This window comes from Palaemon carinicauda, chromosome 6, assembly GCF_036898095.1.
Source record: "Palaemon carinicauda isolate YSFRI2023 chromosome 6, ASM3689809v2, whole genome shotgun sequence".
Lineage (NCBI taxonomy): Eukaryota > Metazoa > Arthropoda > Malacostraca > Decapoda > Palaemonidae > Palaemon > Palaemon carinicauda.
In genome coordinates, this window is record NC_090730.1 from 12,928,411 (window position 1) to 12,953,023 (window position 24,613).

General features: G+C 41.8%; 1 protein-coding gene and 1 pseudogene across 1 annotated transcript in view; one reads left to right on the plus strand and one right to left on the minus strand.

Moving 5' to 3' along the window:
- Positions 1-24,613, plus strand: part of LOC137642869 (uncharacterized) — a 443,369-nt pseudogene that overhangs the window by 262,202 nt on the left and 156,554 nt on the right.
- The window catches only part of LOC137642428 (phospholipase DDHD1-like), a 126,680-nt gene that overhangs the window by 5,195 nt on the left and 96,872 nt on the right, over positions 1-24,613 (minus strand). Inside the window, exon 11 of the mRNA XM_068374976.1 lies at positions 16,233-16,453. Within this exon, the coding sequence (XP_068231077.1) occupies positions 16,275-16,453 (179 nt within the window). The 3' untranslated portion in view covers positions 16,233-16,274. The remainder of the gene's footprint in view (positions 1-16,232; positions 16,454-24,613) is intronic.

Genomic DNA, 24,613 nt, shown 5'->3' on the forward strand with positions numbered 1-24,613 from the left:
TGTTCAGACACTCGGACCTGAAGAGGTGCAGGACTGCCAACTCCACCCACAACTAATGACTTTTAAGTGTTTAAGTGATAGGTTCGGCTTCTGCCATTAGGCAGACAGCCAATGGAGGATCCTATTTCCTTATTGGGATATATTGTCAAAATGTAAAGTTAATTTAAAGTGATGGTTTTAGATTGCATGCTAACTAAATAGCACATGCACATGAACAGGAGAATGCATGGTCAAAGAAGGGAGCACACATATGTTCAAGTTCAGATGAGAGCACTCTTACTGTGGGGCGAGTGTATACAATGGCGCTTGTGTACATAAGAGACCGCTCATCAAGATTTGAGTGCACACGAACAGAAGAGACTGCTTTCATAAATGAGTGTGCCCAAGTCACAGATTGTCCAAAATCCAATGAGTGCTCATAAGCTGGAAAGCTCATGCTTAAAAGTGTGCACCAACAGGTGAGTGCACTCCCAGAGAAGGACGAGTGTGTGACACCAAACCCTCAAGAACCAACGAAAGCGCACTAAGAGGTGAGTGCGAGTACCTTGAAGAATGCAAACTAACAGGTGAACGTGAGCACCTTGAAGAATGAGTACCAACAAGTGAGCTTACGATAGAGTAAATAGAATTACGTGCACATAGTTTAATGTTCAGGATCACGAAGATGAGTACTGTATTAAAAGGCGAGAACTCTCTAATGTGGGCATGCAAGCGTCAAAGAAAGGTCAGGATCTGATGAATGCGCATTAACAGCCGAGTGCGCCCCTGCATGGATAAGTACACACAAGATTTCCGATGAAGATTAGATCGTTCTCGTGCTGTGTTACAAGATTTTGAAGAATCCTCTTCAGAGGATAAGAGTGTATGAAATCCCAATGGAAGCTTGATTCCCTGGGGTCATTCTGAAAGCACTCTCTCCTCATGGCCTCTGGGAGATGAGAAATGCTCTCCTTCATCATAGGGGACGATGTTGACGGAATAGAGCTGGAAGGAGAGGGAGGTCCAAGGCTTTCCTTCTTTGACCAGGATACAAAAAAGCTGCAGAAGGTAAGGATCTGCAATCAACTCCATCTTCCAAAGTATCAGGTGACCTGAAAGGGCCACATCAGTCTGCTCCTCTTTGAGGGCAGCAGGAGAAGGCATAGCCAAGAAGTAAAACCCAGCCTTAGAAGTTGCTAAGGGTACCACAAGCTTCTCCACTGATGGAATGCCCTCCTATGCTAAGGAAGACTACAGAGTTCTTAGGACTTCGCCCTTCATTGGGGTCAACATCTAAAGAGATCTTGAGATCACTCCTCATTAATGGGGGACTACCTGCCTCTCTAGGGGAAGCAGATAGAACCACCTCCCTAGGAGCTTGTTCTAAAATTTACATGAGTCATCGTACTTCTCCATACTAAGAAGGTTTAGAAAACTGAGTACCAGAGGTGGGAGATGGAGGTTTTGCAGAACTCTCCAACTTTGAGGAAGACCTAAAACGAGAAGAATCCTGGCTTGGTTTCTTCCTCCTTTTGCTATACTCCACCACTGAAATGATGGCCACTTTACATTCCTTACAGAGTGATGACTCTCTGCAGTCATAGCCCATGCAAGAAGGGCACAATGAATAGGGGTCCACTGAGCTCTTGCGCACAAACATACCGCATCTCCGATACGTAATACTGTACCGGGCCAGGACCGCATACCCCCAAGTGGTTTGTCAATTCCTCCAATCAATCAGCAAACCTAAAGAAAAGATATAAAAGAAAAGCCAAGTTTTATTGCACCACAAGTATGTCTGTGAAATTTGGCTGCTGAAATCAAAGTCAATGTTGTTGCTGATCTTCAGATATTTTACGTTCTTTTTTCATCAATTTTCATATAGTCGATTTATTTCCTTTCCTCATTGGGTATTTTTCCCTTTTGGATACCTTGGACCTATAGCATCCTGCTTTTCCAATTACATTGGGGTTGTAATGAAATAATAATAATAGTAATAAAGCCCACGTCCTTAGAGAGAGGCTGAAGTTTATTAATAGGTTTGGCCAAAGACACCAGAAAAAGAATTTTAGCAGTAGAACCCTTGAAAGAAAGGTCTTTGTCATGGGTAGACACAATACTTTTAAAAGAACATGTTTTAAAAGACAAAAATATCTATTCCCAAAGTGTGAGCAGTGAGGCGAGACAAGATTCGACTACAGCCCTGTTTGGGCAAACCTGTCATCACTTCACTGTCGTCAGCATTTTGGAAGTAAACCAAGCCTCGCCGAGAGCGCCTGCCATGATAAAGGAACTGTCCTGTTGTGACCAAGATGTCATCATCTTAATTAGTGGAGTCAGCATATTTTGAGAAACCGAGACTTAAGGAAATCCGTGTTTATGATATACAGTAATCCCTCACATATCGCGGTTAATGGGGACCAGAACCAACCGCGATATGTGAAAAACCACGAAGTAGGTTCCCTCCCTATTTTTGGAATACGTACATTTTTTGTGTACATGTGTATATATAATAATAATAATAATAATAATAATAATAATAATAAGTGTATATTAACCCAATACATGCATATGTTATCATTAGACCATTAAAGAATCATGTAAATAAATATTGATAATATAAATTATATACTGTACATAAAATAAAGTACTGGATTGTATAAATACAGTATTTAATACATTACGTATACTGTATGTACATTTACATTTATACATAAATAATATATAAATATATAAATATCATTTTTATGCCCCCTGTGGCCTCAGGGGCAGAAAAACAATTAGAATAGCGCCAACGTATCCCTGCGTGTCATAAGAGGTGACTAAGGACGGGATGAGGGGCTGGGAACCCCCTCTCCTATATTTACAATCTTGTGAGACATCAAAGAGGTGGAGCTGGGGGGAGAGTGACTGCTCCCCACACTTTAGTTTTGTTGTGTTTGAATGTGCGTGGATGTAGTACAATAGAGAGTAAAAGATGTGAGATTGGAAGTATGTTTAGGAATAGAAAGATGGATATATTGGCCTTGTGTGAGACAAAGATAAAAGGGAAGGGTGAAGTGATGTTTGATGAAATGTCTGGTAGAGTGTCTGGGATTGAAAGGGGAAGAGCAAGAGAGGGTGTGGCTGTATTGCTGAGTGAAGGGATGACAGGTAAAGTAGTGGAATGAAAGGAGATATCATCTAGGTTAATGTGGGTAAGGGTTAGGTTGGGTAGGGAATGTTGGGCTTTTGTCAGTGTGTATGGGCCAGGTTGTGAGAAAAGTGAAGAAGAGCGGAATGAGCTCTGGAATGAATTAATTAGGTGTGTAGAAGGACTGGGTAGAAGGAATTATGTACTTGTCATGGGTGACTTAAATGCTAGAGTGGGCGCTGGAGAGGTAGAAGGTGTCATTGGGAAGTATGGCGTACCAGGTGAAAATGAGAGTGGTGAGAGACTGGTAGATATGTGTGTTGAGCAAGATATGGTGATAAGTTCTAGCTTTTTCAAAAAGAAAGATAAAAACAAGTATACATGGGTAAGATTGACAAATGGAAGAGTGGTAGAAAGGGCATTAATGGATTTTGTGTTGATAACTAAAAGAATGTTTGGAAGATTGAAAGACGTGCACGTGTTTAGGGGTATGGCTAACGGTATGTCTAATAATTTTTTGGTGGAAGGAAAATTAGTTGTAGCAAAAGAGTGGGGGAATAGTGTAGGTGGATGTAAAAGGGAGCTAGTGAGGGTTGAAGTGCTAATAAAACCGGGGGTAAAATGTAAACATCAAGAAAGGTTGAAAATGGCATACGATGAAGTGAAAGTAAGAGAAACTGGTAATTTAGAGGAGGCGTGGAGGTTAGTAAAAGAAAATTTTGTTGGGATTGCAAGTGATGTGTGTGGAAAGAAGTTTGTTGGAGGCAGCATGAGGAAGGGCAGTGAATGGTGGAATGAAGGAGTGAAGGTAAAAGTGGAAGACAAAAAGAGGGCTTTTGAAGTAATAGTGTAGAGAAGTATGAAAAATATAGAGAAAAATGTGGAAGTAAAGTGCAAGGTACGTGAAGCAAAGAGGGCAGCTGACCTGAGGTGGGGTCAGGGATTGGGTCTTTCATATGAAGAGAATAAGTTTTGGAAAGAAGTGAAGAGAGTAAGGAAGGCTAGCTCAAGAATTGAAGAGACAATGAAAGATGGAAAGGGAAGGTTGTTAAAAGGAGAGGAGGCAAGGAAAAGGTGGGCGGAATATTTTGAAAGTTTACTGAATGTTGAGGATAATAGGGAGGCAGATATAATTGCTGTTGCAGGTGTTCAGGTGCCAGTGATGGGAGATGAGAATGAGATAGAGATTACAAGAGAGGAAGTGACGAGAGAACTAGAGGAAACGAGAGTAGGAAAAGCATCTGGTATGGATGGTGTGAGAGCTGAGATGTTGAAGGAAGGGGTTGTGACTGTACTTGAATGGTTGGTGAGATTGTTTAATATGTGTTTAGTGTTATCAATGGTACCAGTAGATTGGGTTTGTGCATGTATTGTACCACTATATATGGGTAAGGGAGATGTGCAGGAGTGTTGTAATTCAAGAGGTATTAGTCTGTTGAGTGTAGTTGGAAAAGTGTATGGTAGAGTACTGATTAATAGGATTGAGGATAAAACAGAGAATGCAATCTTAGAAGTACATGGTGGTTTTAAAAGAGGTAGGGGTTGTATGAATCAGAGTTTTACAGTTAGGCAGATATGGGAGAAATATTTAGCAAAAGGTAAGGAGGTGTATGTTGCATTTATGGATCTGGAGAAAGCGTATGAGAGAGTTGATAGGGAAGCAATGTGGAATGTGATGAGGTTATATGGAGTTGGTGGAAGGTTGTTGCAAGCAGTGAAAAGTTTCTACAAAGGTGGTAAAGCATGTGTTAGGATAGGAAATGAAGTGAGCGATTGGTTTCCGGTGAGAGTGGGGCTGAGACAGGGATGTGTGATGTCGCCGTGGTTGTTTAACTTGTATATTGATAGAGTGGTGAGAGAGGTGAATGCTCGAGTGCTTAGATGAGGATTGAAACTGGTAGATGAGAATGACCATGAATGGGAGGTAAATCAGTTGTTGTTTGTGGATGATACTGTACTGGTTGCAGACGCCTAAGAGAAGCTTGGCCGATTAGTGACAGAATTTGGAAGGGTGTGTGAGAGAAGGAAGTTGAGAGTTAATGTGGGTAAGAGTAAGGTTATGAGATGTACGAGAAGGGAAGATGGTGCGAGGTTGAATGTCATGTTGAATGGAGAGTTACTTGAGGAGGTGGATCAGTTTAAGTACTTGGGGTCTGTTGTTGCAGCAAATGGTGGTGGAGTAGAAGCAGATGTATGTCAGAGTGAATGAAGGATGTAAAGTGTTGGGGGCAGTTAAGGGAGTAGTAAAAAATAGAGGGTTGGGGATGAATGTAAAGAGACTTCTGTATGAGAAAGTGATTGTACCAACTGTGATGTATGGATCGGAGTTGTGGGGAATGAAAGTGACGGAGAGACAGAAATTGAATGTGTTTGAGATGATGTGTCTAAGGAGTATGGCTGGTGTATCTTGAGTAGATAGGGTTAGGAACGAAGTAGTGAGGGTGAGAACGGGTGTAAGAAATAAGTTAGCAGCTAGCATGGATATGAATGTGTTGAGGTGGTTTGGCCATGGTGAGAGAATGGAAAATGTCTGTCTGATAAAGAAGGTGATGAATGCAAGAGTTGATGGGAGAAGTACAAGAGGAAGCCCAAGGTTTGGGTGGATGGATAGAGTGAAGGAAGCTCTGGGTGATAGGAGGATAGATGTGAGAGAGGCAAGAGAGCGTGCTAGAAATAGGAATGAATGGCGAGCGATTGTGACGCAGTTCCAGTAGGCCCTGCTGCTTCCTCCGGTGCCTTGGATGACCGCGGAGGTAGCAGCAGTATGGTATTCAGCGTTATGAAGCTTCATCTGTGGTGGATAACAGGGGAGGGTGGGCTGTGGCACCCTAGCAGTACCAGCCCAACTCAGTTGAGTCCCTTGTTAGGCTGGGAGGAACGTAGAGAGGAGAGGTCCCCTTTTTTGTTTCATTTGTTTGATATCAGCTAACCCCCAAAATTGGGGGAAGTGCCTTGGTATATGTATGTATGTATAAATAAAGTGTAAGTGTACATGTATGTATGTATAAATAAAGTGTAAGTGTACATCTACATACATATGTAGATATAAATAGTGTACATGTATATACGGTAGATATGTTTTTAGAACTCTTTTATTCTTATAACCAGATACGTAACACACCTCTAACAATGACGATGATCTTGATAAATGACGATCTTGATAAATGACGATGAAACACCCGTGCAGTATCGTGGAGGTGAAGAGGATGAAGATGATTTACTGCACAGGTTAATGGGAAGCCGGAGAGGCAGAAGGAGGAGTATCTGATGCTTCTGCAGAAGGTCTTCGGCACACTAGGAACATCATGATGGGAAGTTGTTGACGTTTTTTCTTCTGAGCAAAGATGCTCTTGTACAACGCCATTACACCGTCAATACGGTTACTAAATTCGATGGCTCTGACCATAATATCGTCGATTTCCTGCGCCTTTTGTTGCAGAGCTCTTGCAGATTGTCCAAGGTAAGGCCACGTTCTTCAGCTTCATCGTCGTCGCCGACGTCTGCTGCCTCTTCATCTTCCTCATTCGCTGATCTTGTCATTTCGACAAGATCCTCGTTGGTTAGGGGCTCCGAGTGGTACTCGATCAGTGAGTTGACGTCATCCATCGTCATGTCAGAGAAACCTTCATTGGCTACTAACCGTGCCAGCCTCACAGCCTTATCTACGGCGGAGTGGTGAACTTCGTCTGGCGTAAATCCCTCATAGTCATGAACAACGTCTGGCCACAATTTTCTCCAACTTGCATTCAATGTTTGCTGTTTCATCTCATTAACAGCTTTCTGAATGGTGGCCAGGCACATTGCAATGTTATATTCCCGCCAATATCTCTTGAGGCTGAAGTCCTCGTCGCCTTCGTCGATGGAGATGAGGCCCTCCATCGTGGACCTCGTGTAGAGGGCCTTGAAGGCCCGAATGACCCCCTCATCCATTGGTTGTATGAGGGAAGTGGTGTTAGGGGACAGGAACTCCACTTGGACCCCGTCATAATGGAGATCCTTTGCATGTCCTCCTGCACAGTCCATCAAGAGGAGGACCTTAAAGGGCAGCCCATTCTCTGCGAGGTACAGTTTCACCGGTGGGATAAAGCAGTTCACGAACCAGTCGAGTGTGAGGGCTTTGGTTATCCATGCCTTTTTATTACTCACCCTGTAGACAGGCAGCAAGGCTTTGTTTTTGTTTTTCAAAGCCCGAGGATTCAATGACTTGTATATTAAGCCAGGCTTGAGCATGAAGCCCGCGGCATTCCCGCACATGAGGAGAGTGACGCGATCTTTGTGGGCCTTGAACCCTGGCTTCTTTACTTCGTCCTTCTAAAGGAACGTCCGAGACGGCATCCTCTTCCAGAAGAGGCAAGTCTCATCCATATTGAACACCTGCTCCGTGAGATAGCCACCTTCATTAGTTAATTTCGGGAACTAGTCCTTGATGTAACGAAGAGCTTCCTCTCGGTCTGCCAAGGCGGCCTCCACATAGAAAGGAACGCTGCGAAGGCCAAACCTCCTCTTAAATTTCTCGAACCAGCCCTTGCTGGCAACAAAACCACGTTTTTCTCGTGGGGCAGGATCATCTTCTTCGTCGTCATCACCACCTTCGTCGTCTTCGTTCGATTTTCCTTCAGGAACTAGGCTATCATACAGGGTTTTGGCTTTGGTTCGAATCATGTTGGTATCGAGACTAACCTTCTTTTCCCAACAGTCCGATATCCACATTGATAACACATTCTCCATTTGCACAATCATCTTATTATGAGGAGTCACAATGCGCTTAGCGTCTTTAGAGACGTTATTGAGGCAGTTTTACGTATTTTTATTTCATCTTTTTTTACATAGCGAACCGACAATTCATTCACTCCGAAAATGCGGGCAACAGACGCATAGCTACTGCCTGCCTAAGCATATCCAATAATTTCCCTTTCTCGTTCACCGTCATAATTTTTCTCTTCTTCTTGGGTTCACTAGAGGATGTAGAGGGTAGAGGACATTTAGGACCCATTTTCATGGGTGTCACAAGCACTACTTTACACTAAAAAAGCACAGGAAAACAGCTAAAAGTTCCACGCAGCAAGACTAAGCAACACAAGCGAAGCGAGAGAGAACAATGAATGTGGTCTCCCTTCGCGGGGCGCACAGCAGGGAGAGATGCTGGGTAAAGCGTCTCGGCCAATCAGCTTGCAAAATTCTGGAGCCGAGATGGCCAGCGAATCAGAGAGGTGGATTTTGAGTTGCGCTCCATCTCCGTGTTGATACCTGATGTTCTACTGTACTCTCCCTGCCTTCTCCTAGAACCCGCGTAACTTTCGCACCATTTTCTAATTTTTGATGAATATTTTTGAAAAATGATATTCTAAATTTAAAACAAATTTTTGAATATACTTACCCGGTGGATATATATGTAGCTTACGTCTCTGACGGTCGACAGATTAAAAAAAACTCGCGAGCGATCGCCGTGGTGGTTGCTGGGTGTGACCACTAGCGCCGACTGCCGGCCAGGTACCGCATATATTTCCCCAGGAATTCAGTTCTTCTCAGTCCGTAGGGTCTCTATCGGGGAGGAAGGGGGCCTTTAATTATATATATCCACCGGGTAAGTATATTCAAAAATTTATTTTAAATTGAAAATATAATTTTTAAATATTTAACTTAGCCGGTGGATATATATGTAGCTGATTCACACCGTTGGTGGAGGGTAGAGACCAGTATTAAAACATTAAAGGAATATAAGCTCAAGAGTTTTTGACAATTATCCAAAAAACAAACTTAAGTATATGTACCTGATAAGTAAGCTGACTCTGATGATTACTCTGCCTCATTAGTCCGCTATCCTTATGAAGCCCAGCGTTCCACTCAGGGTGCTGAAAGACTTCTAGGAGCTTTTATATTTAGGGTGAACACCCCTATAACAGGACCTCATCAATACCCTTGATCTGGGCGCTCTCAAGAAACAAGTTTGACCACCCGCCAAATCAAAAGATTGCGGAAGACTTCTTAGTCTCCACGTACAACCCAAAAAATTAAAAGTTTCAAGAGAAGAAAAAGGATATTGGGATTAAGGGAATGTAGTGGTAGAACCTTCACCCACTACTGCACTCGCTGCTACGAATAGTCCCAACATGTAGCAGTCTTCATAAAGAGTCTGGACATTTTTTAAGTAATGTGAAGCGAACACAGATTTACTCCTCCAAAAAGGTTGCGTCCATAATGCTTCTAAGGGATCTATTTTGTTTGAACGCTACTGAAGTTGCCACCGCTCTAACTTCATTATCACTTAAATGAGAGTGAGCCTCTCTAATTAAAAGTCTAATAAAATGGCTCAAACCTTTCAGACATAAGGAACTTCAGGACCACGTACAAATTCCAAGCAGGAGTAGTGATCTGACGCTCCTTGGAACTCTCAAAACACTTGAGAAGGTCTTGAAGATCTTTATTATTAGACAGATCTAAATTTCTATGTCTAAAAACTGAAGCTAAAATGCTTCTGTAGCCTTTAATAGTTGAGGCAGAAAGGATGCAATCATTTCTAAGATAAAGTAGAAAGTCTGCAATCTGTGCTACAGTGGTATTGGAAGAGGAAATAGAGGACTTGCACCAGTCTCTAATTACCTCCCATTTGGATTGGTAGATCCTGATGGTAGAGGACCTTCTAGCTCTTGCGATCGCTCTAGCTGCCTCCTTCGAAAACCCACGAGCTCTAGAGAGTCTTTCGATAGAATGAAGGCAGTTAGACGAAGCGCGGGGAGACTTTGATGAAATCTTTTTACAAGAGGCTGACGCAGGAGATCCATCCGTAACGGTAAACTTCTTGGAATGTCCACCGGCCATAGAAGAACCTCTGTGAACCATTCTCTTGACGACAAGAGGGGAGCAACCAACGTCAACCTGGTCCCTTCGTGAGAAGCGAACTTCTGAAGAACCTTGTTTAGGATCTTGAATGGTGGGAAGGCATAAATGTCTAGGTGAGACCAGTCCAGCAGGAAAGCGTCTATGTGGGCTGCCTCTGGATCTGGAACTGGAGAGCAGTAAGTTGGGAGCCTCTTTGTCAGTGAAGTCGCAAATAGATCTATGGTGGGTTGACCCCATGTCATCCATAGCTTCTCGCACACAGTCTTGTGCAACGTCCACTCCATGGAGATGACTTGTCCTCTTCTGCTGAGGCAGTCCGCTAAGACATTCATTTCTCCTTGCACAAATCTCGTCAAAAGAGATGTTTCTCGCCTTTGACCAAATGAGGAGGTCCCTTGCGGTGACAAAAAGAGAGTGAGAGCGAGTCCCTCCTTGTTTTGAGATATACGCTAAGGCCGTGGTATTGTCTGCATTCACCTCTACCACTTGTTCTGAACCAGACTCTCGAAACTCTTTAAAGCTAGATGGACCACCAGAAGTTCCTTACAGTTTATATGGAGTTTCTTCTGATCCGTGGACCAAAGACCCGAGCATTCCAGATTGTCCAGTGGCGCTCCCCAACCCAAATCCGATGCATCTGAACACAACACATGGTTTGGGTTCTTGATCGCAAGAGAAAGACCTTCTCGAAGTCTGACGTTGCTGTCCCACCAAGTCAGACATGTCTTGACTGAGTTGGAGATTGGGATAGAGATACTCTCTAAGCCCTTCTCCTTGTTCCAATGGTTTAGGTGAAATTGGAGAGGGCAAAGGTTGAGTCTCCCCAGAGAGATAAACTGCTCCAGCGATGAGAGTTCCCACGAGGCTCAGTCAAACTCCTACTGAGCAACTGTTTTTCTCTTACAAGTGACGGACTTTTAACAGAGCTAGTTCCATTCTTGTGGGAGACGAAAAAACCTGAAAAATTTGACACTATCTCCATCCCCAAATAAAGAATAGACTGGGATGGAGTAAGTTACGACTTCTCTACGTTCACTATGAGACCTAGCTCCTTGGTTAGGTCTAATGTCCATTTGAGGTTCTCCAGACAGCGATTTAATGACAATGCCCTGATTAGCCAGTCGTCAAAATAAAGGGAGGCTCTGATCCCTGAAAAATGTAGAAAGCTTGCTACATTTCGCATGAGCCTTGTAAAAACAAGAGGAGCAGGACTGAGGCCAAAGCACAGTGCTCGGAATTGGTACACTACTTTCCCGTCCACAAACCTCAGATATTGTTGAAAGTTTGGATGAATCGGGATGTGGAAGTATGCATCCTGAAGGTCGAGAGAGACCATCCAGTCGCCTTCCCTTACTGCTGCCAAGACAGATTTGGTAGTCTCCATCGTGAACTTTGTCTTGACAATGAACACATTGAGTGCACTTACATCTTGAGTACTTCTGCAGTGAACGTGGCTGCCAGTTCATTGGAGCCATCCCTTATGGCCTTGTTCATGCATGACATAATTTGTACAGCAATATCATTGTCCGCTGGAGAGACCTTCTTAAGGCTCCCAGGGACCAATCCAAAAAATTAAATACTTCAAACGCTCAAAAAACTCCTTTCAGGAGATGGTCTAGCTCTGAAGAAGACCATAAAATCTTGGAGCGTCTCATGGCTAGACGACGAGGAGAGTCCACTAGGCTTGAGAAGTCTCCCTGGGCAGAGGCAGGTACTCCCAAGCCGAGAACTTCTCCCGTGTCATACCAGACGCTCGAGCGAGAAGCTAATTTAGAAGGAGGAAAAGCAAAAGCAGACTTTCCTAAACTTCTCCTGGATTCCAACCAGTCTCCCAGTAAGCGCATGGCTCTCTTGGAAGAACGAGAGAGAACTGACTTCGTGTATATATATGTTTTTTTTTTTTTTTTTTTTTTTTAAATCAAGGGATTGTTGGACAACCCTAGGTTCCTCCTCTTCTGAATGAATCCCCAAAGGTACATTAGTTGAAAGGGGGTCATCAACTTCTTCAGAAGGCACATTATCTGATAAATCTAAAGACTTGTGAGAAGGAGATTTATATTCAGAATGACGAGAAGGTAAAGCCTGACAGGCTACATCAACTTGTATATGAACAGAAGTTAAAGTTGGAGGGTCGATGTCACGTTGTGACTGCAGAGAATGTTGTTCTACTACACGTCGTGACTGAAGTGACTGACGTTCAACGTCACGTAGTAACAGAGGTGACTGCTGTTCAATGCTATATCCTGACTTCGGTGACTGACGCTCAACGTCACGTCGTGTCTGCGGTGTCTGCCGCTCAACGTCACGTCGTGTCTGCGGTGTCTGCAGCTCAACGTCACGTTGTGACTGCGGTGGCTGACGTTCAAAGACTCGGCGGAACTGCAGTGACTGCTGATCAAAGTTATGACTCGACTTAACTGACTGTCGATCAAAGTTACATCGAGATTTATGCTCTGCATCTCGTTTAACAGCAAAGCTGACACCAGGGATAACGTCAGCGTGACGTAACAAATCTCGTTTAGAAGGTTGAAGACCTGAATCACGTATTCCAGAACCGCGACGTACAAAAAGCAAAGGATCCTTTCGCACAGGAACAGGATCGTAAGCTTTCATTAAAGAAGAGCGCTTTAACTGCATATCTTGCAAAACACTTGACTTCGGATCAACCGCACTCGGAATAGATCGTGACGTCGGTAACGTCTGTACATGAACGTCATCGCTATGAACGGGACTCTCATGATGATTACAGCTAGGACGTTGATCTTGTTCTGAAGGAGCTAATTTACGTTTCAACGGTCTCGAAACCTTATGCCAAGATTTTTCAAGAAACGAGTCATCGGAAGACGAGGAGAACTTAGTCTCTCCTGTCTTATGGTAAGGACGTGCTTAAGGAGCTACGTCTGATACCTTTGAGGGAACGTCTGTTCGTTGGTTAAAGCCTCTCGCTCCCTTAGGTCCTACGACATTCCTTCTCCCAGGGGTAGGGAAGCCTGAAAGAGGTCTCGGACTAGGCAAGCGACAAGCAGGAACAGACGAACCCTCCGCAACACTGAACATGTTTTTCGCACTTTCTTCACTGACACTCGCATTTTTTAATAATTTCACATTAGACATGAATAAAGCTGATTTCTATCTGAAGCAAGCAATTCTCCCTTAAATCAAAAGGTTAGAATTGCAAAATATGTCGCATAATGTAAGCTCATTAGTACATAATGTATCACACATGCAAAAATTAATAAACATATACATATATATAGAATAAAATGGAAATATATAAAGTTAAAAAGATCAGTGACTTGGGAGGAGACTAAAAAACTAGATCGCTAAGGACTACGTTTTCAATCTCTCACTGTACAGTGCCTTGGGATGAGAACAAAAACTAGAACGTGAAGGACTACATTTTATCCTCTCTCTCTCTCTCCCTGTACAGAGACTTGGGACGAGAGTAAATATCTGAATCGAGAAGAACAACGTTACTCACTCCCAAACTCCCTGTATAGACTTGGGACGAGAATAAAGATCTGGATCGTTCTCTGTCTCTCTCTCTTGTCACTCACAAGAGAATGGCTCACTCAATCTTCGTCAATAACAGGTTATTTGACTAAAGGAAAATACTGAAAGGACTAAGAAATTGAAAATTAACATGTTCCTTTTAATTAGTATTTAAAAAACTTCAGTTTGTAAGAAGAATGAACAAAACGTCAAAATCGATTAACTCTTCCTGCAAAGTGAAACTGTGATTCCCTCTTTCTCTAACGTAACGATAGAGTGCAAACTGCATAGCATAAATAAACTAAACGTTAGTTCATCTTTGAAAACAGCACAAAGACTATTCAAAGAATAAATTTTAAAAGACAAAAAAAAAAATCACTTAAAATATTTTCTAAAAATATTCATCTCATCAATCTAAACAAAGATAAAATATAAAAGTTGAATGGGCTCAACGTTGTTCAACTTCGTTTTCCAAGTCAGTACCGCCTACAAAGAATAGGCATAGGTCGCTTATAAAAAATATAAAATTTATCTCGGTGTTTAGTATAAATGGAAAGAGAATCGAAGAGGCCTAATAAAGGCGGGTGAGATATAAAAAATATAGAGGTAAATCTATAAATATCAACAATAATTTATAAAGCGATAAAATAATTACTAAAAACTAAAAGCCTTTAACACACTTCCGTACACTGAGGGAAGGGTAAAAAATTTTTCTCTCCTTTCAAAAGAATTTCTTTTGAAGATCGTATTGTTTGAGAATAATCCAACATGGCGAAAGCCATAAAACCATGAAAAAAGTACTTCACCAATTAGGTGAAAACTTTGAGGTTAAGCGCGAGCGGAATCAATGTTGTCGTTTCCATCGACAGAGAAGAACTGAATTCCTGGGAAAATATATGCGGTACCTGGCCGGCAGTCGGCGCTAGTGGTCACACCCAGCAACCACCACGGCGATCGCTCGCGAGTTTTTTTAATCTGTCGACCGTCAGAGACGTAAGCTACATATATATCCACCGGCTAAGTTAAATATTTAAAATCCGCGATGCACTGAGGCCGCGAAACTTGAGCCGCGAAATGGCAAGGGATTACTGTATGACATCATGGAAGGACACGTGCTGCCCTTTTGTTACGACTTAACACATGGTCCAGATTGCATCAGAAATTTCTAGAAGCTTCCTTGGCATGATCGAAGTGGCCGTTTTTGAGGAAGCCAATAGAGATGCAGAATTGTTAAAAAGAACGCCTTCTATGGAAATGACCACTGCCCACTGTAATCAACTTCGCCCGTACATGAGTATATAAACTTCAAGAAGAGACTGTCCAAGAGAGATAGGACAGGACATGAGACAAGAGAGGAACTATGTTCGAAGCAGATAAGATCCAAGCCCTAACGAGATAAGAAACAGAGAAGACCAGAAGTCTGATAAGAGCCAGATTCTAACCTTCCCTTCAGACAACAAAAGCCTATCTCCAAAAAATCCTGTTATGGCCGAGAAGAAGAGACAAATTGAAGCAGCCAGCCCTTCCTGCTCATGACGAATAGCAGCCAACACCGCCTGCAGCCTGCCTTAGTTTAACAGTATCATCGAATTCTTGGAAGAAGACCTCTGATGTCCCTTCTCGATGTCACCTTTTTTGTGACGTCTTCGAATCCAGTCATCGTGCAAGTTTCATCTGAACTTCAGTCGCCCTTCTGCAACGTTCTCAAGCCTGAAGTCTCCATACCAGTATCGTCTCAGCAGCTGCAGAAAACTATTCCTTAAGTATTTCTACCTTACTGACTGTTCCCCTTTTCTATTGGTGTTTTGATTGATTTGATTTGTCAGTTTAAGTAACCAAAGAAGTAACATTAGTTTTCTTTGTAAGTTTGTGAATACACGTGTTGTGTTTTTCTTTTTATATTCATTTCCCATGTTTTAGAGGTTGTTGTTGACATTTATTTTACTTATTAAAAGAACCTGTAACGATTTCAAGATCGTAACAGTCTTCCTAAGGCTCAAAACATGGACTTTTCAAATACTGTAAAAACACATCCAAATTCAAATGAACTGACCTGATAACCAGAGGTTTCTCAACAGTAAAAGATCTAACATCAATAATACTCAAAGCTGATAAATCCAATCCAAGATGTTTGAGAATGGTATAACGCTTGGACCTATAACCCTTAATAGCAGATATATAAATTTTCTTTTCAAATAAAATATACAAACTTAACAATATTTTCCAAATTATTCCTAGTCACCAATGCTTTCCTGGATTTGCACCAACCAAATTATACATGCCACTGTCTTGCATACAGAATATTGGTAGAATGTTTCTTGGAGGCTAAAATAGGGTCTAGAGGGCGTAGAAAACCATGTTTCTCTGAAGATATGGTGGACAATCTCCATTCAGTTAGCTGAAGCACGTGGGGACTAAGCAGAGGCTCGTAAATTGGTCCTGGGGGGAAAACCTTCTTGGGCAATATGACAGCAAAGGCAACAGAAACAAAAACCATTCCCTCTCACTCCAATAAGGGGACATCCCGAGTCATTCTGCAGTTTGATGACACAGAATTTGTTTACCACCACCCAAATCATTAAGAACAGTTGATGACTGAGGAATTAGGGGTCTACACATAAATAGGCACTTTACTGACTTTGAGAGAACTTTCTACACAAAAATAAATATGAAGCCTACATTTCCTTCAAAAGCACACATCTTTAGAGAAAACCCATCTTACTAGTCTGATAAAGAATGAAAACAAAACAGATATTATTTAATTTCCATTATGTCTAAAATTACTTACATTAACTCACAACCATTATTAGTTCTTCACAGCCTAGTCACCTCATGACTTTAAAATGTCTGGTTTTCCTGATGTAGGCATTACATCTGGGTATAAAATGCTAAGTATGAAATGTGAGACATCATAATTTGTCCAATACGCTGTGTGTGAGGTAACAGCCGAGATATAGCTACTTTCCATGCTGCCTTCCCTCAAAACAAAATCAGTTCGCTCAGCCAAACCTGAAATAAATTATCAGTACAGTACTTACAAAAAAAATAGTTTAAGAGTAACACTGAAGTTCATTACCAAGGTTCAATACAGATTTTTTAATACCTCTTGTATTTGATATGTGCCTTAAGTTTCATTACTTATGGAACTTACATAAAACAATATTTATCTTAAAATTATGGATAAGGCTGGGCACAGTAATGAGTATTCTTTTAGTATAAATAACTGAAAAAATTTATTTATTCTCAAATGCAAAGTACTGTACTGAAAAACTGAACATCTATCAATTCAAAAGTTTACCTATTAAAAACAATATTTCTAAATACAAAACTTTGGTTAAAAATTTGATTACCAAGCATGTAACATAGAAAATTTTAAAAGTAATCTGTACTTTTCATAGCTACAAAAACCTGGGTTCTTTAAAATAGGGGAGCGTCTTCAGCGGACCTTGAATAGCCAATGAATTTGGAAGCGTTAATCTGCCTGACCCAGTAAGGGAGCAAAAGAGATGACTCAAGACATCTGCCTGTCTATCATAGAGATGAATACTGATAGGGTCTTTGCTTGTCTATGTAGATTGGTACATGGTCAGAGTACGAATCCCTTCTGAAGGGGATAGCAGTCCAGAATAATATACCTTGTACATGATGATCAATGGTTCAGTATAAATTCCACTATCCCCACCCCCCCCTTATTAGGGAGGATGGGGAGAATACTCCTCTAGATTCTAAAGAATGGAGCTAAGATGATTGACTTACTAATAAAAAGTCAGATCCAGAGAGTAATGTTTCAATTGCTTTGTTCCTTAAAGGGGGTGAAAAAAATGAAGCAGAGGAACCAGTTGTTCTACCCTTTATTCTAGACTTAACATTTATACATTACCATAGAAAAGATGCTTCCTGTCCTGTGTGGGAGCTGGGTTAGTTATCATTATTACTATTATTATTACTAGCTAAGTTACAACCGTAGTTGGAAAAGCAGGATGCTATAAGCCCAAAGGCTCCAACAGGGAAAAATAGCCCAGTGAGTTAAGGAAACAAGGAAATAAATAAACTATATGAAAAGTAATAATCTGAATAAAATATTTTAAGGATAACAACATTAAAACAGATCTTTTATATATAAACTATAAAAAGAGACTTATGTTAGCCATTCCTCATAAAAACATTTGCTGCAAGATTGAACTTTTCAAGTTCTACCAATTTAACTACCCAATTAGGAAAATCATTCCACAACTTGGTCACAGCTGGAATAAAACTTCTAGAATACTGTGTAGTATTGTGCCTCATGATGGAGAAGGCATGACTATTAGAATTAACTGCATATCTAGTGTTACAACAGAATGATATGGTCCTGGAAGATATGAATGTAAAGGATGGTCAAAATTATTAAAAATCCTATGCAACATGCATAACAAACTAATTGAACGACAGTGCTACAGATTAACATCTAGATAAGGAATAAGATATTTAATAGACTCTTAAGTTACTGTCCTACAAATTAAGATAGGAATCAGCAGCTGAACACCAGACAGGAGAACAATACTCGAAACAAGGTAGAATGAAAGAATTAAACACTTCTTTATGATAGATTGACCACCTAAAATCTTACAAGACTTTCTTAATAAGCCACTTTTCTTTGCAACTGAAGAAGAGACAGACCTAATGTGTTTCTCAAAGTGAATTTGCTGTCAAATATCACACCTAAAATTTTAAGTCATACTGACTTAAATAAACATTATCAATACTGAGCTCTGGATGTTGAAGAGCCACTGTCCTCGACCTATTTACAATCATACTTAAAGTGTTTTGTTAGGATTCAGCTTCATGCCCCATAATTTGCACTATGTATTAATTTTAGCTAGATTTCTTTTATGGGATTCAGCAACTAACCAAAGGACGTCAGATTTTTAGGTCACAAGTTGGAAAAAACTGCTACCTGGCCAGTATAGAGGGTACAGCAGATTGCTCCGGAGATTTACTCAATATGAATACGATAACTCTACCCCAAGGACAGAACCAGCCATATAACCAGGGCTGAAAGAGGTCCAGGAAGGCCAACAACAGGGGGGAGGAATCCATGGCACTAATTCTGGCAGTAATGAAAAAAGGGGCACATACTCTTCCCTCTGCTGATTGAGGTTGAGGGACAGCCAAAGTCTCGTGCCAGAAGGCAAAGGAAAAAGGTTCCTTCACCCCTAACTCTGTCTTCTGACAGCCTCGAGTGTTGCCATCCACTCAATTCTTTCTATTGAAGTATTACAACCTGAGGGAGTGGCAGGAGTACATCGTCTAGGTAGGAAGGGTGATAGAGGGTGCTGGAGCTCCTCCATCAACTGGGGAACAGAGAGTATACAGGGCCATACATTCCTGTCTTGTCTGGCTACCGGTGTAACCAGGAAAACCCAAACTAAGTGGCAAGGGGCTGTAACTTGGTCCCGCGGGACAAAATACAGGCCTGATTTCTAAACAATATAAAATGTTTGGAGAAATCACATCTACTCTTTTAATATTGACCGATTTTTGTCATTCAAATATGAAAACATAGGGAATTCTATTACCTAAAATCTATAGTTGCCTTTAAAAGTGACTTCTATATATTGATAAAATACATAAAAACAATTAAATGCCAGTTTGACAGATCTAAGTTTATAGATTGCTTACCTCCTTGAGAAAAACCTTGTTGCCAGTTCTCTCTTGACCTTTAAATTGTCCCCTTCTTAATTAAGTCTTCAGCCATCTCCCAGTGAGGCAATACAATATTTGGAGGGTACCTCATTAAATTGACTGTATAAATCCTAACCTGTAAACTCTAAACCGCTTCAATTTCATTACTGACTATTTTTCTGATTAGCCAAAAACAAAAAGTCACTCTTATTGGCACTCAAGTTTTCAGCTAGACTGAGTGATGATGCTTATCTAGAGGGTAGCTTAAGAGATAAATCCTTTAAACTACATAGTTTGATAGGCTTGCCCCACCTGTATATCGCCTGTCAAAGGTAATCAGAAAACTCTCAGCGTCTTCCAAAACAATTGTTACATATATTAATGTGATTTTTCATTTTATTTACAAAAGAAATTATAATCACAATATGCAAACATTTATATTCAGAAATTTTTTTAAAAACTTTAAAATACCCATTTATTGATTCATGTCTTATAAGGTAAGGTATTTAAAATAGAGTACTGGTCGATGTGGCAACAAGGTTCTTATCCAAAGAGAAAAACAATCTCTTAGTTTAGATATTATACTACAGGTGAACTTCCAATGTACAACTTTTTGTATTTAAATTATCTTTCAAATATATTTTAAACTAAAAATAATCAGTTGAAACAAAAAAGTATATATATTTTGAGGTAACCCCAAAATATAGTTTTAATGGGGAAGAGTCACACTCCTTAAAAACTACCTGAAATCAATCCAGGAGGTACTACATTCATGTTTGGTACTTGGCTCATTCGTGACCCCTACAGGGGGATTTCATTGAGAAGAAGGACCAATTCAGCCAGGTCCTTCATCAGAGGCATTATGACCGGCATCCAGTGTTCTTCAGAATCTTCCCTTATGAGCTAAGTCAGGCTTGTTAGCTTTTCTTCGTATCTATACAAACATGTGGAAGCTGTTGTATGTTGGCAGACTGTTGTCCTCGATGGTGAACAAGACTACAGTTAATGCTCTGTTACTATTTCTTGGAGACCATACAGCACATTAACCCCAAAAGTGATTTTAACAAAGGAAAAACATATTTTTGGAGAAGTGCTGTGTGGTCTCCAGGGACCTCCCTCCTCACCAGCCTTGTGCAAGGGGGGGGGGGGGGGGGACAGGACAATTGATTCTAACTTGGAATTGAAAGATGGTGGCTGGGCACAGGTTAATCCTCAGGTAGCACTGACTCCAGCTATAATAGTGGTTCTTGATGCTGACGTGGTAATGATGTGTTACCAGTAGCCAGATGACTTCAGCATTGGAGGTGCCGTGTCGAAGACTTGAACTTGAAGGTCTTTCCTTATACACACTGAGTCTGTGCTCTGCATGTTGAAAGACTGGCCCTAAAGCAGGGGAGACAACATTTCTTAGGTATTCATGTCGTATTGGATTCCCTGTTCTAGCCACTTAGAGAAAAGTCCTTGGAGACCACACAGCACCTCCCCAAAGTAAGTTTTTTCATTGATAAAACCCCTTTTTTAGGATAAATGTCAAAATTTAGCTAGCTTAAAAAATAAAGCAATATGAACCTCATGTGAAATTCATAGAAATAAATTATAAATCACACATGAAGTGCCCACCTCCCATATTCTTGATGCTTTCCATGCCCCCTGTGGCCGCGGGGGCATAAAAACAATTAGAATAGCGCCAACGTTATCCCTGCGTGTCGTAAGAGGCGACTAAAAGGGACGGGACGAGGGGGCTGGGAACCCCCTCTCCTGTATCTACATCCTGTGAGACATCGACAAAGAGATGGAGCTGGGGGGAGAGTGACTGCTCCCCGCACTCTAGTTTTGGGGTGTTTGAATGTGCGTGGATGTAGTACGATAGAGAGTAAAAGATGTGAAATTGGAAGTATGTTTAGGAATAGAAGGATGGATGTATTGGCCTTGTGTGAGACGAAGATAAAAGGAAAGGGTGAAGTGATGTTTGGTGAAATGTCTGGTAGAGTGTCTGGGATTGAAAGGGGAAGAGCGAGAGAGGGTGTGGCTTTATTGCTGAGTGAATGGATGACAGGTAAAGTAGTGGAATGGAAGGAGATATCATCTAGGTTAATGTGGGTAAGGGTTAGGTTGGGTAGGGAATGTTGGGCGTTTGTCAGTGAGTATGGGCCAAGTAGTGAGAAAAGTGAAGAAGAGCGGAATGAGTTCTGGAATGAATTAACTAGGTGTGTAGAAGGACTGGGTAGAAGGAATTATGTAGTTGTCATGGGTGACTTAAATGCTAGAGTGGGCGCTGGAGAGGTAGAAGGTGTCATTGGGAAGTATGGCGTACCAGGTGAAAATGAGAGTGGTGAGAGACTGCTAGATATGTGTGTTGAGCAAGAGATAGTGATAATAGCTTTTTCAAAAAGAAAGATAAAAATAAGTATACATGGGTAAGAGTGGCAAATGAAAGAGTAGTAGAAAGGGCATTAATGGATTATGTGTTGATAACTAAAAGAATGTTTGGAAGATTGAAAGACGTGCACGTGTTTAGGGGTATGGCTAACGGTATGTCTGATCATTTTTTGGTGGAAGGAAAATTAGTTGTAGCAAAAGAGTGGGAAAATAGAGTAGGTGGAAGTAAAAGAGAGCTAGTGAGGGTTGAAGAGCTAATAAATCCGGGGGTAAAAAGTAAATATCAGGAAAGGTTGAAAATGACATATGACGAAGTGAAAGTAAGAGAAACTGGCAATTTAGAGGAGGAGTGGAAGTTAGTAAAAGAAAATTTTGTTGGGATTGCAAGTGATGTGTGTGGCAAGAAGGTTGTTGGAGGTAGCATGAGGAAGGGCAGTGAATGGTGGAATGAAGGAGTGAAGGTAAAAGTGGAAGAGAAAAATAGGGCTTTTGAAGAATGGCTGCAGAGTAATAGTATAGAGAAGTAGGAAAAATATAAAGAGAAAAATGTGGAAGTAAAGCGCAAGGTATGTGAGGCAAAGAGGGCAGCTGACCTGAGGTGGGGTCAGGGATTGGGTCATTCATATGAAGAGAATAAGAAGAAGTTTTGGAAAGAAGTGAAGAGAGTAAGGAAGGCTGGCTCAAGAATTGAAGAGACAGTGAAAGATGGGAATGGAAGGTTGTTAAAAGGAGAGGAGGCAAGGAAAAGATGGGCGGAATATTTTGAAAGTTTACTGAATGTTGAGGATAATAGGGAGGCAGATATAATTGCTGTTGCAGGTGTTGAGGTGCCAGTGATGGGAGATAAGAATGAGAGAGAGATTACAATAGATGAAGTGAGGAGAGCACTAGATGAAACAAGAGTAGGAAAAGCGTCTGGTATGGATGGGGTGAGAGCTGAGATGTTGAAGGAAGGGGGTGTGACTGTACTTGAATGGTTGGTGAGATTGTTTAATATGTGTTTTGTGTTGTCAATGGTACCAGTAGATTGGGTTAGTGCATGTATTGTACCACTATATAAGGGTAAGGGAGATGTGCATGAGTGTTGTAATTCAAGAGGTATTAGTTTGTTAAGCGTAGTTGGAAAAGTGTATGGTAGAGTAATGATTAATAGGATCAAGGATAAAACAGAGAATGCAATCTTAGAAGTACAGGGTGGTTTTAGAAGAGGTAGGGGTTGTATGAATCAGATTTTCACAGTAAGGCAGATATGCGAGAAATATTTAGCAAAAGGTAAGGAGGTGTATGTTGCGTTTATGGATCTGGAGAAAGCGTATGATAGAGTTGATAGGGAAGCAATGTGGAATGTGATGAGGTTATATGGAGTTGGTGGAAGGTTGTTGCAAGCAGTGAAAAGTTTCTACAAAGGTAGTAAAGCATGTGTTAGGATAGGAAATGAAGTGAGCGATTGGTTTCCGGTGATAGTGGGGCTGAGACAGGGATGTGTGATGTCGCCGTGGTTGTTTAACTTGTGTGTTGATGGAGTGGTGAGAGAGGTGAATGCTCGAGTGCTTGGACGAGGATTAAAATGAAAAATTTTAAGTAATTTTTATTTTTCCTAACATACTTACCGAAGAATTACCTCTTCGGAGGGTCCTTGATCCTCTCTCAAATTCGACCAAGATTTCCCGCGCTACCCCCCCTATCTCGCTCCCGATAGTTACTACCCCCGCCGCCAGGATAATTCCTTCGGCCCGGATTAGGGCAGGTCACTGCTTTTCCCGGGTCAGGACATCATTAAGTTCTCCGTTAAGCCCGACTTGGCAATGGAAGAATGGCACTCGGGGACGGAAGGGAGGGCCATTACTTCAGAGGTAATTCTTCGGTAAGTATGTTAGGAAAAATAAAAATTACTTAAAATTTTTCATTTGTTCCGACACGAATACTTTACCTCGAATTACCTCTTCGGAGACTTACACTTTAGGAGGCGGGAGAGCCATTCTGCCACTTGGTTAGGCACATGGTGCCCGAAGGGCTACGTAATGCGGGGGTACAGAGAGCGGATAGGGGGGTAGCAGTGGAAAACTTACGCTTATAATTTAAGTCTTACCTCTTGACATGTTCTCTACTGAATCTTCTCCTGAAGAAGTAGGGATGAGTCTATTCACTTGTTGGGGACGTCTTCCAGCCTGCCACTACACAGCTTGGAGGGCGGCGATGACTGTCCCAATGGAGAACCCATCCAAAGACTTTCTTGAGTAGTCTTTGAGGTAGTGGGCCGTGAAGGTCGACTGGTGTGACCAAGTGCCGGCCTGCAGGATCTGGCCCACTGCCATATTTCTCTCAAAGGCCAAGGACGTGCTCAGGCCTCTGATGTCATGGGGACGGGGAGTGCCTGGTACCGCCACCTTGTCTTCTTCATAAGCCCTAGTGATGACTTGTCTCAGCCAGAAGGAAATAGTGTTCTTGGACACTTGCTTCTTATTAACGCCTGAAGAGACGAAGAGGTTCTTGGCACCTGGACGGAGATGGGCTGTCCTTTCCAGGTACTTCCTGATCGTCCTGACCGGGCATAACTTCAGGTCGTCCGTATTACCTGTCTTGGGAATGGCCGGAACAGAGAAACCTTCGAACCTCGGGTCCCAGACTGCTGGGTTCTGAGTTTTAGCTACAAAGGAGGGTACGAACTTGAAAGATACCTCCTTCCACCCTTTGGAGTGTGCCACGTCGTAGGAGAGACCGTGGATCTCACCTACCCTCTTAGCCGAAGCTAAGGCTAGCAAGAAGACTGTCTTGAGGGTGAGATCTTTGTCCCCGATATCTCTGAGCGGTTCAAAGGGAGGAAGACACAACATTTTCAGGACCTTGGCCAGGTCCCATCTAGGCACTCTCCTGGCTTGGGGAGGACAGGATTGTTCGAAACTCCTAATCAGCATCCCTATGTGTCTTGATGTCCCTAGGTCGATGCCTTTCAGGAGAAAGACTTGGCCTAAGGCTGCTCGCACTCCTTTAATAGCTGGGATTGACATTCCTATTTTATCCCTAAGATACACTAGAAAATCAGCTATGTCAGGGACCGAGGCTTCGAGAGGTCTTATTTGTTTTGTCGCGCACCATTTCGTAAAGGCGGCCCACTTCGCCTGGTAG